The 14,095-nt window shown below is 35.3% G+C and overlaps 1 protein-coding gene across 12 annotated transcripts in view; it reads left to right on the plus strand.

Annotated features, from left to right (window-relative positions):
- The first annotated feature begins 723 nt into the window (after positions 1-723).
- The window catches only part of LOC112764865 (BEACH domain-containing protein B), a 31,730-nt gene continuing 18,358 nt past the window's right edge, over positions 724-14,095 (plus strand). For 2 of the 12 annotated variants that reach the window (XM_072223647.1, XM_072223650.1), the window contains exons 1-19: positions 724-952; positions 1,137-1,216; positions 1,430-1,747; positions 3,310-3,373; positions 4,520-4,739; positions 5,429-5,605; positions 6,036-6,356; positions 7,267-7,489; positions 7,988-8,056; positions 8,759-9,220; positions 9,384-9,699; positions 10,370-10,834; positions 10,967-11,125; positions 11,252-11,401; positions 11,798-11,953; positions 12,158-12,199; positions 12,335-12,679; positions 13,556-13,729; positions 13,922-14,082. In XM_072223647.1, coding sequence (XP_072079748.1) covers positions 1,629-1,747; positions 3,310-3,373; positions 4,520-4,739; positions 5,429-5,605; positions 6,036-6,356; positions 7,267-7,489; positions 7,988-8,056; positions 8,759-9,220; positions 9,384-9,699; positions 10,370-10,834; positions 10,967-11,125; positions 11,252-11,401; positions 11,798-11,953; positions 12,158-12,199; positions 12,335-12,679; positions 13,556-13,729; positions 13,922-14,082 — 3,623 coding nt within the window. In that variant the 5' untranslated portion in view covers positions 724-952; positions 1,137-1,216; positions 1,430-1,628. Of the gene's footprint in view, positions 953-1,136; positions 1,217-1,426; positions 1,748-3,309; positions 3,374-4,519; positions 4,740-5,428; positions 5,606-6,035; positions 6,357-7,266; positions 7,490-7,987; positions 8,057-8,758; positions 9,221-9,383; positions 9,700-10,369; positions 10,835-10,966; positions 11,126-11,251; positions 11,402-11,797; positions 11,954-12,157; positions 12,200-12,334; positions 12,680-13,555; positions 13,730-13,921; positions 14,083-14,095 lie in introns of all 12 variants that reach the window. The other 10 variants (XM_072223649.1, XM_072223652.1, XM_025810675.3 and 7 more) reach the window with 7 other exon arrangements.

A 14,095-nucleotide genomic window follows, 5' to 3' on the forward strand; every position in this document is an offset into this window, starting at 1 on the left:
TGGTTCATATTTCATAGCATGGTGGACGAAGTGAAGCCACAGGGACAACGCGACGCGAACGGAGGTACAGACAACGCGACGCGAACGGAGGTTCAAACGATGCGACGCGAACGGAGGTACTGACGACGCGACGCGAACGGAGGTCGAAGGTGCAGGAACTGGCAGACGCAGACAAGCCAACGACGAGAAGAGAGAACGGCGTTGACGACGACAATACACAACACACGCACAGGACTTTTGAAGGCGACGACACAGTGACGGAGACGAAGCAGAGGAGCCGATGATCGTGGCAGCAACCGTGCGGTGGCGGTGGTTGGTGGTTCTTTTGGGACTGTGAGATTGAGAGAGTAAGGCTGAGTGAGGTTGAGACTCAAGAGTTGAGAGGGAGATTAAGAGAGGGAGACGGTGAGGCTTGAGAGATTAGGGATTTAGGATTTTTTTTATATATAAATAAGCAAAATGAACCGGCCGATTATTTAAAACCGTCGGTTGATCAGTATTATGAAAACCGTCTAGTCCAAACTGGTTATTACTGGTTCTTTTCCTTCTTCGGTCAGACACTTCAACCGGATCGACTATCTGACCGATTTACTGATTTTTTGGTCGAACCAACCAGTCCGGTCCGATTCTTACAACTATGGTTTTGACGGAAACCAACCCCACCACTAGGGGAAAAAAATGAAATTAAACCATTTTCCAAGGTTCGCTTTTCAACACTTTCCTAGTTTCCTCTCTTATACGGATCCTTCATTTCGTCCGAGTTCTGATTCTTGGAATAATATTGAAAACAAAATAAATAATAAATAAAGATAAACAATTCTCCTAATTCCATTACCGACGCTATTAAAGAAGCTCATAGAATTATCTTAAAAATATATTAAAAAAGAAAAGAAAAATCGCTATCTCCGATCTCCATCGCAAACCCTAGAACTTCATCATCTCGTCTTTTCAGGTACACTTCAAATCGATTATTGATCTTGATCATTATCAATTAAGTGATTTTTTGTTGTTCGAAAATAGCACAATTTTGGATTATTGAAATTAAAATGTGTCGAATTCGGATACAGATGTATCTGCTATTTTGAATTTACTAGCTCTTCAGAGTTTTTTTTTTTTTTTTCTTTTGAACTTTCGAGAATCTCGAGGGATATTGATGTTAGAGCTGTTTAATGAGTGAAGGAAGAGCTTCTTTCAGCTGAGAAAGGGATGTATTGAAGTGAGTATGAGAATATTGCTTGGTCATTTACTCATTTTCTCAAGTTAGTTCGTAGTTAATATTACATGTTGTGTTTAGTTTGTTTCTCCTTAGAACACAAGTTGAAGGAAGGATCATGGCATGGTGACTACGACCAAGTAGATTTTTTATATTTGACATGATTGGCCCCTGTATTAATTTCCTGAAGCTTTACTTTTCTTACCTTGTCAGCAGGTTTGGGTGGCGGTTTTATCATTTTTAATCAGTGGTGGGCCTGGTGGCGTTGGTGGTTTTTAAGCATCTGTGTATTTTTTGTTATCTTGCAACTCAACTTGATTATTTGAGCTAGAAACTTAGTCACTCGGGAATGGTCGTTGAAACTTGTAATTGCATCACGAAGTCTTGATGCCAAGTGGGATCTCCGTGAGGGAGGATGAACATCGTTAAGGGTGTTGCTGACCTTATCCGAAGAACTTCGTCAGGCCAAATTGGTGAACCTTCAGGTTACCAGGCTCAAAAATTTTCTCCTCCTGGACCAAAGATTCGCTTCAGGTAACAACACTATATAACTAAATAATAATTAGTTAACAATCTGAAACATTTCTATATGAATATAGAAATTATGCTGATGTACAATGCATGCCATTCATCTGTAGATGCAACAAACTCAAGTTTGGTAGCTTTCCATAAGTTATGTCTATCGTTGTGCTTGAAGTATTTAACTAATGGTCTAGGTTGCTTTCTTTCAGAATTAGCTAGAAGTGTTGGAAATGGAGTTTTATGTATCTTTGAATGGAGTGATCTGTTCATAGAGGCTGAATTGTGTTAGAAACTGTCTGGCGGTTAGTAATAATATAATATCATATTAGTAATATGGAGTGTGACGAGCAGCCATGGGTGTCCAAGTGGTGAGGACATGACGCAGGTTTCGATAGAAAACAAAGTAGAAGTTACAAAAGGAACTAGGATAAGCTGCTCAAATCCATTTGGATTCAAACAATAGCTACTCCTTAGAATGACCCTGAACAGAGCGCTAGTGATACTAACAGCATAAACCTATCTCAAAGCATGTTTATGGGTGAAACAAGACCCTGAAAGATGTGTGCACTCTGCTTGAACTGTATGAACTATGAACCAAATAATAAGTAACATGTTGCCAAGCAATTTTCTCCTAGTTATTCTTGCAGTCTTGGCAAACTATGCTGAACTTTCGAACAATGTTCTAGAAGTAGCAATACAAAATCAAGAATTATCTTTTGCAAGATATTCAGCTGTTGATATAGGCAAATGAATGACTTTACATAACTTAGCAATCACAACAACAACAGATGAGAAGAGAAGAGATTTACAAAAGTGGATATAGATATAGCACATATAGCTAACCTAAAGGGATAGACCGTGTAACGATACTGGGGAGTCCCTTTGAATGTTAAACCCTCAAGAGAAAACCTTAAATAGAACATCAACTGTGCACTTAATGGATGCTAAATAGGTAATTCTTTTCCAAACAAAATCAATAGTGGAAAAGGAATCTTCAAAGATACTAGAATTCGCTTCCAATCAAGGACATCAAAGCATTAGAAAAAAATGAGGGTTTCCATATAATTTTCGCTTCTTTACACAAGCCAAAACCGTTTATTAGAATTGAGTGGCCTAACCCATCCCCGAAAGCTAGCTTAAGGGCTAAGGGTTGCCTAGCACTTATAAATGCTATCATTGCTATATTCTCAAACAATGTAAGACTTCTAATACCTCTGAACTTAGTGAAGTTGAGACTAATGTAAGTTCATGTACAATTCCAAATGGATCTCCAAAGATACCCAAAATACTGAACCAAAGCGAATTCAACACAGGGCAACATAGAACGAGATGGACCTCCATTCAGAATCTAAACCGCAGATTCTACACATAGTCGGCGACAAAGTAAGGAGTAGCCTACACATCAAGAGCTTGTCACTAGCATTAATCTAATTAGGATCTGCAAACAAAAGTTTTTTCCATAATCCGTAGTTGCGACCTTAATTAGCATGCATATATGTTAGCATGCGTATATCTTAGTAATCCATCCATTTTGCTTTCATTTGAGTTCTATTTAATTTTATACTTTTTCCCAGTGATGTTGGTGATGAGGCAATTGTAAATACTCTATGGGAGCGATATGAGAAAGTTGATGATAAGGTATGCTTGGAGTTATGCTAATTAGTTTTATAATTATTGTACATTAAATTTCTGAAGCTTGACAACCTTTTCATGAGCTATATATATATATATATATATATATATATATATATATATATTTGCATTTAAGTCATGTATGGTATCCAGGTTATTCTTTTAAATTTTCTATGATTTCTTGGTCTTGTACAGATGATAGATTCTCATATGTCGATTCTCTTCATCTCAAAAATGTTTTTTGTCTGTGCATTCTCTGTCTTCTTTTGTAATCTTGTTGTCTCACCACTTCTAATAATTTTGTTTGCGTGAACACCCAAATTAATCGCTATCAATTTTTAGTTTTGACAAATTAGTCCCTAACAGAAAGGAATTGACAATTTAGTTCTTGATCTTTTTAAATATTAGGCAAGTTAGTCACTAACAAAATATAAAGACAAGTTAGTCCGTTATCTTTTCAATTTCTAGACAGTTTAATCTTTCTATCATATTTATTTCTACAGAAAATTAGAGATTCATTAAGATGATAAGAAGGATGATACAAATTGGGGATAAGGGTTCCCCTATACAAAAGAAAAACAAAACAAAACAAAACATTTATCTATAAAGCATAGGTTTCAATCTCTCAACATCTCTGAGAGGGAAAGTCCCCTACAAAGAATATGAGCTTTACACCAAATAGATGCTAAACATCGAATCTTATTCTGTAAAATATGCTTGTCAGAAATCTGCCACTGAAAGTTCGTGCATTACACCACGGATGCAATTATCAGGTTAGGCCGTCTACATTACACCCTTTGTGTGTGGCCCTTTTTTGGACCCTGCATGAGATGGCAGAGATGCTTGCGCACTGGACTGTCCTTTTTTATTATGGACTAATATGTACGATATTTTAAAATATTATGGACTAATTTGTCAATTTTATTTCTTTGAGGACCAATTTGCTGAATTCCAAATTTATTAAGGATTAATCTCTGAGGCTTACTCATTTTATTTTGTAATCCCTTTGAATAAAGGAAGATGAGGCATATGTGCTTTCTCAGTTGTGGGTTGCTGTATTTCTTGATAATGATGGTTTCTATCTTACTCTATACAACAGTAGTTATTTATTTAGCAACTTCCCCGTATAACATAATTTTCTTAATGTTTTAGGTGGAGAAAAAGAGGTTGCTTCACGTTTTCATCAAGCAATTTGTAGTTGCCTACAAGGACTGGCAACCTGTAAATTCCGGTATATTGGTAGAGTCTGCATCTGTTGAGAACTTACAATCTGCTGATGATGTGGTTGTTGGCTGCTCAGCTGGACATCCCGTTGAAGTTATTCGAGTATTAATTGATGAGATTACTCAGCTAAGCTCATTGGTCACTGAGTGTAAGTTGCAAATCATTGTGTCATCATCGTTGTCGTCATCATCCTCTTCTTCTTCTTTTCCTTCTCCATCACCTTCTCCTTCCTCCTTTTTAAGTCTATATCTGCTAGAAATATGGCCAAAGTGAAGTGCTTTCTGAATAACTTGGATAATGCTCGTCCTCAGGCTTGCTTTAGGTGGAGTTGAGGAGATCCACTCTATACACTGTAATATTAGAGCTTATTCTACAGATTATTTTTTTGCCACTTATACATGTCTAGTCCTGTTTATGCTACAATCTAGATGTCTAGTTGTGGGCACAGGGTGTGGGTATTAAGTCAGCTTGGGAATCATTCCCCATTAAGTTAGCTTGGATTGAGTCAGACCCTGAGAATTCTACTACTAACATCGATTAAGACGTAGTCTGGCTGGGTTTAAACTTTAGTGCATTTTATAATCAATAATAAGCATTAGGCCTTTATTGTCTGTATGTAAAGTAAATGGAAATGAGAAAACAGGCTTTATAGTTATTTCCCATTCTCCTATTGGGAACAACTATTTAATTTTAATTTGCCAAGTCAAAATTGAGTCCCATTTCATTTACTTGATTTCATGATGATGTTGAATTCTTAAAAATTGTAATTTTGGTTACTGATTTTGTAACTGCTAACAGTAATTTACAATAATTTTAGTTCTCTCTTGTTCTTTTCAGTGAGCACCAGCGTGGTGCAATCCCCAGAAGAGTTATCTGGGGCCACTACCAAGTCATTTATTACATCTGAAGGATATTTTATTTTGGATGCACTAAAAATTATAACCCGTTCATTATATAATTGTCGTGTCTTTGGATACTATGGTGGGGTTCAGAAACTTACAGCACTAATGAAAGGTATGATCCATCTCACATGTCTAAGGGTTTTTCTTATAATTTATGGTTTTGGTAACTCTTTTCTATGATATTATGTCAAAATATTTCTATATTTCCACTTGTGATTTTTGGGTTTTGCATATTGTTTCTTTATAGTCCATGATGTTGTCTGTTTGTATTTTGTATTTTATTTTGCACTTTGGATGTTGTATTGCCATGCATTTTTGAGCTGGCATGGTTCCGAAAATTAGATTTACTTCCATTAGAAGTCTATATATGAACTCAATTTCTGGAATTTAATAGGATTCACTTTCTAAAATCTATCTTACTTCCCACTCTACACACTTGCATTTCAAAAGTTAACTTTCTTTGTTACAATGGATCGTTATATGCATTTTAAAAACAATTGAAGTTGATTTTTACTCTGGTTTCATTTTGTTAATTGTTACAGGGGCAGTCGTACAACTTAAAACCATAAGTGGTGCCCTTTCTGCTGATGAAAGTTTGTCCGTCTTTGTGGCAGATAAAATCAAGCTTCTCCAACAAATTCTGACATATGTTGTGTCAATCATTTATATTTTCATTGATTTAGGATATAATATAGACAAACAAGACGAGTTGTTCTGCCATCCTGTAGGCATTACTTTTCATGCTGATGCTCCAATCAGCTCTTCAAACAGTTCAAGGGATTTATCTACTGAAGCAAGGCTACATTGGCGACAGAAAGCAGTTGTTTCTGTGATGGAGGCTGGTGGTCTAAATTGGTTAGTAGGTAAGGTAGGAATCTATTGTTTTGTTACTTGGAAAAAATATGTGCTCCAAATAATTATACATGAATGAAGGGTACAAATAAATTCTTTAAAGTTGGTTAAATACATTTATAGGGCACTGGATTTTTCACACACATTAGAAGGTCTATTTCAATTTTTTCTATTTTACTTTTACATAGATTCATAACAGGCTGTGACTGGCAACTATTATCCGAAGGTCATTGTTTGTTGTTATAGGTTTTAGGAATGTTGATTGTATAGTTTTGTAAGTGGTGTCCTATAATAATTTTTTTTGTCCCAAAGTTTGAATTTATATATAAGGACCTATTAAAGATTTATATAGTTACGGAGTTAACTTATAACAAAGTATTTGGAAATTTGGTGAAATTGTAGGACTCAATGGTTAAGGGTAATTTAACTTGATGTTAATGGCTCCCCCCTCCACCTAGGGAAAAAACCTTAGGCTCGTTTGGTTGCTAGTTTGTGGAAAAAAAAGTGGGATTAAGGAATTAAAATCTTGTTGCCTGAAACAGAAAGAGAGGGGGGGGGGGGGGGGGGAGTAAAAACGAAAATATAAATTTTAACGGATTCGGTCCCTGATTCTGCTGTAATATCAGAAATCAGAGATGAGGATTAGGCAGGGCACGTGTGCCTTTGTGCACATGTGTCCTCTTATTGTGTAAGCATACAAAAAGTCTAGGTGGAGTCTTCTCGAGTAAAAATAGAAGTTAGACAGACCTATTTGCTATTTATTCCAACTTGAAGTTTGAGAAAGTCAATTTGATATTTAATTGCTCCGTGTTGATTGTATTTGATGGGATGTTCACAGACCTCTCCTAGATATCTAGACTTATTTTATATCTTCTTTTTATGATTGTCCATATTGTATTCATCAGACTTGATTTGTCACAGAGCTATTACGTGTCATCAGAAGATTCAGCTTGAAAGAGCTGTGGATGGATGATTCACTTCAGTACTTGAGCTTGAAAATCCTTTCCTTGGCCTTGGCTTTAAATCCCCGGGGTCAAAATCATTTTAAAAGTATTGGAGGGCTGGAAGTGCTTTTTGATGGTCTTGGATTTCCATCGAATTATGCTAGAGTTTACAGTAAATTTGTTTTGGCTGACGGATTGAGGTAATGTAACTTCAGTGGGTTTGTTTATTTATTTTTTGGTTTAGTAGTTTTTTTTTTGGGGGGAGTGGACAGTGAGAGGGTAATGTATCTTCACAAGAAGAAATAAAAGGAAAACACATTGGTTCTACGAGATTGGGCCAAGTAAAACTGCATGTCAATCTCTTTGCTTGTCTACCAAAGAAACCACATCTATAAAGGTCATTTGCAGAACTTTTTCCTGAAAGAAGCTAGGAAGGTAACCCCACTCCAATTACTGTCAAAAGATGAGGAAGTTTCCTTCAAAAAATCTAGGATTATGTGGGATGTCCAAAGTGTGCTTGGTGTTGGATTTGATGAGTGGTTCTTTCCCCATAACCCTCTTTTTCCTTAGGTACTCACACATTCCTTTCCAGCCAAATATGCCAGTTGCCAGAACATGATCTGCACAGTTCTTTTGCACATCTTGTAGGTTGAGTCTTTATGGATTATTAAGTGATGATGGGTGTCATGGTTTTGCAGGGATGATAAACCACTGCAGAGAACTTTCCAGCTTCATATTCTTGCTCTGGAAGTTTTGAGGGAAGCTGTGTATCCTTAGTTCGCATATGTTAATTTCTGAGGCTCTACTAATTTGCAAGCACAGTTGTTTTGATGAGTCCTTTTATGTAAATATCCCTATACTACTTAAAATCTACAATCTAAGTAGCAGAGAAATTGCATCCACACCATTACATATGAAAGTTCCAAGAAGTTACATGCATATTAATCTGAGCTGTATTTCTCTGTTTAATATTCATTCATGGTTTTCTTAGGTCCAGTTTGGGTAAACAACTTAATTAAGTTACTTTTGAAGAAATAGCTTAAACAATAAATGCTTATATTAAAAGTAACTTATAAATAAGTTATTTTGTGTTTGGTTTTTTAGTTCTAAAAGTACTTATTTTAAGAGAAAAGTGATAAAAAGCTTTTTATTATGAGAGAAGTCATTTTTTTTAACTTTTCCTTAAGCACCAAAATAACTTTTTAGAAAGTTGCAATTTTGTTTTGAAAATTGTACCAGACATTAATACTACACCTTTACATAAGTTAAAAGTTAAAAAAAGTCACTTATGAACCTATCCAAACGGGCCCTTAGTTTTTATTCTGTGGCAGATAGGATGATTATCCGTCGTGCATGTGTTCAAATTTATGGGGTAGTTGTTGCCCTATTTTTTCCTTAAAGAAGACTGCCTGGTGCTTGATTCTCTTGCTCAAATTTTATGTGACCTTGAGACCTTGACATTTAAACAGCTATGGAAATACAAACAACTTGCAATTTCTTTGTGAAATTGGTAGGGTGCATAAATTTGCAAATAGCTTTTGTTCACCAGCTTTTGTGCTTCAAGATTTGGGGCAAGAGAAGGGTCATCCTCTGCATCAGGCTGTTGGTTTGCTTGATCTTGACACTAAAAAGGAAGAGAATGGTGTTAAACCCAATCCAGCTGCGTCATCAGCTAGCCATCCAACCCATGTTTCCTTTTTTGAGTTTTGGAATGATTATGTTATTAGGTTGAGCAGGGGTCTTTGTTCATTTCTTCTAGTACCTGAAGGCTCAAAATCTCTTACAGTCCAAGTATGTTCTAGTCGGTTGTCATTGCCTATTTCTTCAGCCTATTGTGAACTGTCAATCAAATGGGTCATAAGAGTTCTATTTGCAATATTTCCTTGCATCAAAGCTTGCTTAAGTCAGAATGGGTCGCCAAGTTATTCAAGGTTGATTTCACTAATTGGCCGTGAATTTCTTTGTACATCTGCTTAAAGTTCCAGTCTGTAAAAGCAGTATTTTGGGAACTATTTCTGTTATTATGGTCGTGGAATTGGTGCTTTCATGTATTGAACTAATTATGTGGTATTGTTTTTCTCATATTTACTGCAGGGTTTTTGTCACTATTCTACAGAACACAGTTCTTAATGCATTCAGAGACATTCTCTCTTCTTCTCCTCTCTTACTTGAAATTTTCCGTGAAGAGGGAATATGGAATCTTGTCTTTTCAGAAAATTTCTTTTACTTCGAATCAGTTTCTGATGAATCTGCTAGACAGATACTTGATAACGATGAGGATTCTGAAATACTGTCTGCTCCAAGTAGTGTAAGCAACATGGCAGAAGTTAGTGGTGTCAATAATCTACAGTTAGAAATAATTTCATTTGTGGAGTTTGCTGCCACTTCAAGTGGAAATGCACACAACATGGTGGGTTCTCTCATTTGCCCCTCCTAGATTCTTTCTGTTAATAATTACTTCCATCATTTGAAAATGAGGTTTGGTAGAAGCTTCAAATCACCTTTTCTTAGATTCACCTTTGTAATATATGCTTGTGTCCAGAGCTTTTGTGACATGAACTGGATTACTGGAAGTTTCATGTGGTTTATATAGATCAGTAGATTGGAAATGACACCATTTTATCAAGAGGTGTAGTGATTTGTGAAAGATATACAATGGCAATGTAGTCTCAGCTGCATTGTTGAAACTAATTGTTATATTTAATCACCTGTACCAGATATTTGCATTAACTTAAAACTAGCAGTGTTGTTATTTGATAATGCCCATTTTTATTTTGCTAAACTATGCTGGCCTTTTTCTTTCTTTTGTGGGAGAGGGATTCCAAAAGTGAAATCAGTTATTTCGATACCACTATTCTAACTAAACTCTAACTCTGTTATCTTGTGTGCCTTTCTTGATGATTTCTATCTATTGATTATCTTAATTTGAGTAAAGATGTATAGTCTTATGGTGCTTGCATTTTTGTTCTTTGTGATGTGTAATTCTTTCTCTCTTTCTCATTGTTTCAATCTAACTCTTCTGTATCAGAAATTGTATGTGGGAATTTTCTAATGCATTTCTACATTTGGTTCAATGACAGGCTGAAATGTCTGCTATGCTGGATGCACTTGAACATTCTGCTTATAATCCTGAAATTGCTAGTGTTCTTTTGAGGAGTTTGGTTCGCATTTTGCAGCTCTCTCCAGAAAAAACAATTGCTTCCTTTAATACATTGAATGCAATTTCCCGGGTTCTAAAGGTTGCTTGTGTTCAAGGACAAGAGTCTAGAAGATCTGGTATCATGAACCCCTCCAATGAGAATAGTAGCATGGAATTATTATCACTGGTGCATGACCAATACAAATCCAATTTGTCTGAGAGTGTAAAAAGTTGGTTTAATTGTATGAAATTATGCCTGGAGTTCTTTTCCAAGTTCTCAGAAGCTGTTGAAGACACTAGGAGTTTGATCTTGCATAATTTTTCATGCGTTGATTGCTTGTTTGATTTGTTTTGGGTAGAAGGTTTGAGACAGGATGTGCTTAGACACATACTTGATCTAATGAAGGTATTGTGTTTTATGTATCCATATATCGTGATTTTTTGTGTGTTAGGATGCAACTTTGGAATCATAGTGCATGCCATAACTATTATGTAAATTTTTTGTATTATATTATGTTTAACACTGCCCTTTTTACAGATTGTACCACACTCTGAGGAAGATAAAAAAGCAATGTTACAGTTATGCTCTAAGTATTTAGAAGTGTTCACTCAAATAAAAGAACGAGAAAAAAGTTTTGTTGATCTGTCTATTGATTTGTTGGGTGGGATGAGAGATTTGCTACAGGCTAACCAAGCAGTATGTTCCAGCATTAATTTTTGTCCCAACTATATTTTGCTTACGACTTCACATGCATCTGGCAATTTAACTGATTTTCTTTTTTGTTTGTTTGTTTCGGGGTGGGTGGGATTTGTATTGTTTCAGTACTATCAAGCTCTATTTCGTGACGGGGAATGCTTCTTGCATGTTGTATCGCTGCTTAACAGCAACCTTGATGAGCCAAATAGGGAGAAATTAGTTTTGAATGTCCTCCAAACACTCACTTGTCTGCTTGCAAGTAATGATGCTTCAAAGGTACTGATTTTCTTTTTTTCTTTCTGTTTTCTTTTTAATGTGTTTCGTTTCCCTTAGTTATTGGCATCAATGTCTTTCTCTTTATTGTTTTATTTGACACAAGCACAAGTGGCATCAAATTGCTGTTTCTTAATCCAAAAGTGAATTCTTTTGTTTTCCTTTACTGTAATGTGATCATATTTGCTGTTTTAATTGCTTAATCTTTTTCAAACTAAAATAAAATATTCTTTGTTCAAATTGAATGAATGATGAATAATGAAAATTTGGTTTCCAATGTTTGCACTCATTGCCAATTTGATTTTATATATTTATTTTCCTTTTCACCTCACCCTTCACTTGAATTATATCATTGTATCTCCCTTAGAAATTCACTTCGTATTTTTTAATTGCTTCCAGGCTGCATTTAGAGCACTTGCCGGAAAGGGTTACCAGACAATGCAGAGTCTTCTGTTAGATTTTTGCCATTGGCATTCAAGTGAAAGCTTTCTAGATGAATTGCTTGATATGCTTTTTGACGGAAAATTTGACATCAATACTAGTCCAAAGATTAAGGTGATATGCTATAGCATGGCTTCCAAAAACTGTTCGGTGAATGTGCATTGTTTTGTTTTTGATTCCTATTCCTAGAGCATGGCTTCCAAAAGTGGCATTTGTTGCACAAAATGCAGCATGTTATGTATTTAGAACTATTGTAATTTATTGAAATTTTATGATAGTATTTTACTTATTGTTCTGTTTTTGCATTTTTGATTTCAGAATGAAGATGTAATAATATTATATCTATCTGTACTGCAAAAGGTTTGGAATTCATTTTCCGTTGCCTTCTCTTCGTCAATTGTTAATTTTCTTGATTACTTTTTGAGTATTTGATTAATCTCATTTTGAGAAAATAATACCATCTGTTTTATTTCTTGCTGTCTTGTGATTGGGCAGAGCAGTGAGTCTTTGCAGCATTACGGACTAGACATGTTTCAGCAACTGCTAAGAGATTCCATCTCCAACAGAGCTTCTTGTGTCAGAGCAGGAATGCTTAATTTTCTTCTTAATTGGTTTTCTCAAGAGGATAATGATAGTGTAATCTTTAAGATTTCTCATTTAATTGAAGCCATTGGTGGGCATAGCATATCCGGCAAGGACATCCGCAAAATCTTTGCTCTACTGCGAAGTGAGAAAGTTGGGAAGAGGAGACAATACTGCTCTGTTTTGTTGACAAGTCTCTTGTCAATGCTACATGAGAAGGGGCCAACTGCATTCTTTGATCTTGATGGAAGTGATTCCGTAAGTACTCAAGCTATTCTCTTTTGTGAAGGTTATGACAAATACAAATAGAACCAGGGATATGAAATCTGAATGAGCTTCTGAGAGTAATCTCACTTAAATATGGGTGAATTTGGTAAGCTTACTAGAGAGATATTTGTGCTTTTCAAAAGCAAAAGTATGTCATTTTGTGTTTGGTAAATTAAAAAATATTATGTGCTTGTACTTTTAGCTTTTAAAGGCTATGAATATTTTTGAAAGCATCTATGATTATGAAGATAGTTTTCACAATTACCTTGTGCTTTTCAATATTAAAAAAAAATCTATTATAATTTTATATATTAATAACTGTCTTCTTTTGTTCTTATTTCTTATTACGTTAATATCTATTAAAATCATTTTAATTATTTAAAAGCTATTTCACCAAACTCTTGTATTGCTTATGGAAAGCCATTTATATTTTGTTTTACAGAACATAACTGTTATAACTTTTGCTAATATTTGAAAAGCCAAGAAACATAGACAACTTTTGAAAGGTACAGACTTGACCAAACTCACCCTATATCATTCACATTTTTGTTGTAGCTTTGAATTACTTTGACTTACTGTTGTTTGTGAATCTTACTAGAAGACGTGTACTCAAAATAATTATACAGAAGGTTCTTTTTGAGCTTCAATTTTGATTCTGACATTTACGGAATTAAGACGTACTGTTTTTGTTGGCTGTTAATTGATGCTGTATGCTATTTGTGAAGTATTTGCTTTTTTCAAATGGATGTTCAACTGCATGCGTTTTTCTTTTGCAGAATTACTTTTGTATGCGCTAATGTAAAATGTAATTTTGTATCATTCTTATTGCTATGGGACCTTTATCTCATTGTTTTCAAATCCTTGTAGGGTATCATTCTTAAAACACCTCTGCAGTGGCCTATGTATAAGGGTTTTTCTTTTTCCTGCTGGCTCAGGATTGAGAACTTCCCTAAAAATGGAACAATGGGTCTTTTCAGTTTTCTTACAGAAAGTGGAAAAGGAACCTTGGCTGTGCTTGCAAGGGAGAAGCTAACTTATGAGGTAGGAAAACAAATCTTGAGATAAGCTTCTTCATTTTCTAAGATTGGGTTCTGATTATGCATTTATTTGTGTTGGTTTAGTTGGTCTGACCTTCCATTCATTCTATTTTGGGTTTTGCTAACATTATTTTAACATTGATCTTTTTTTTTCTTCTTTATCTGTCTCCCCCACCCCTCTTTTTCTATGTTGCAGTCAATTAACCTAAAGAAACAGCGTGTGGACTTGAATGTTAATCTAGTTAGGAGTAGATGGCATTTTCTTTGCATAACTCATAGCATTGGAAGAGCGTTTTCAGGGGGTAGTTTGTTGAGATGTTATATCGATGGTGATCTTGTCTCATCTGAAAGATGCAGGTTTATGCCATGT

Source organism: Arachis hypogaea, chromosome 17, assembly GCF_003086295.3.
Source record: "Arachis hypogaea cultivar Tifrunner chromosome 17, arahy.Tifrunner.gnm2.J5K5, whole genome shotgun sequence".
Classification (NCBI taxonomy): domain Eukaryota; kingdom Viridiplantae; phylum Streptophyta; class Magnoliopsida; order Fabales; family Fabaceae; genus Arachis; species Arachis hypogaea.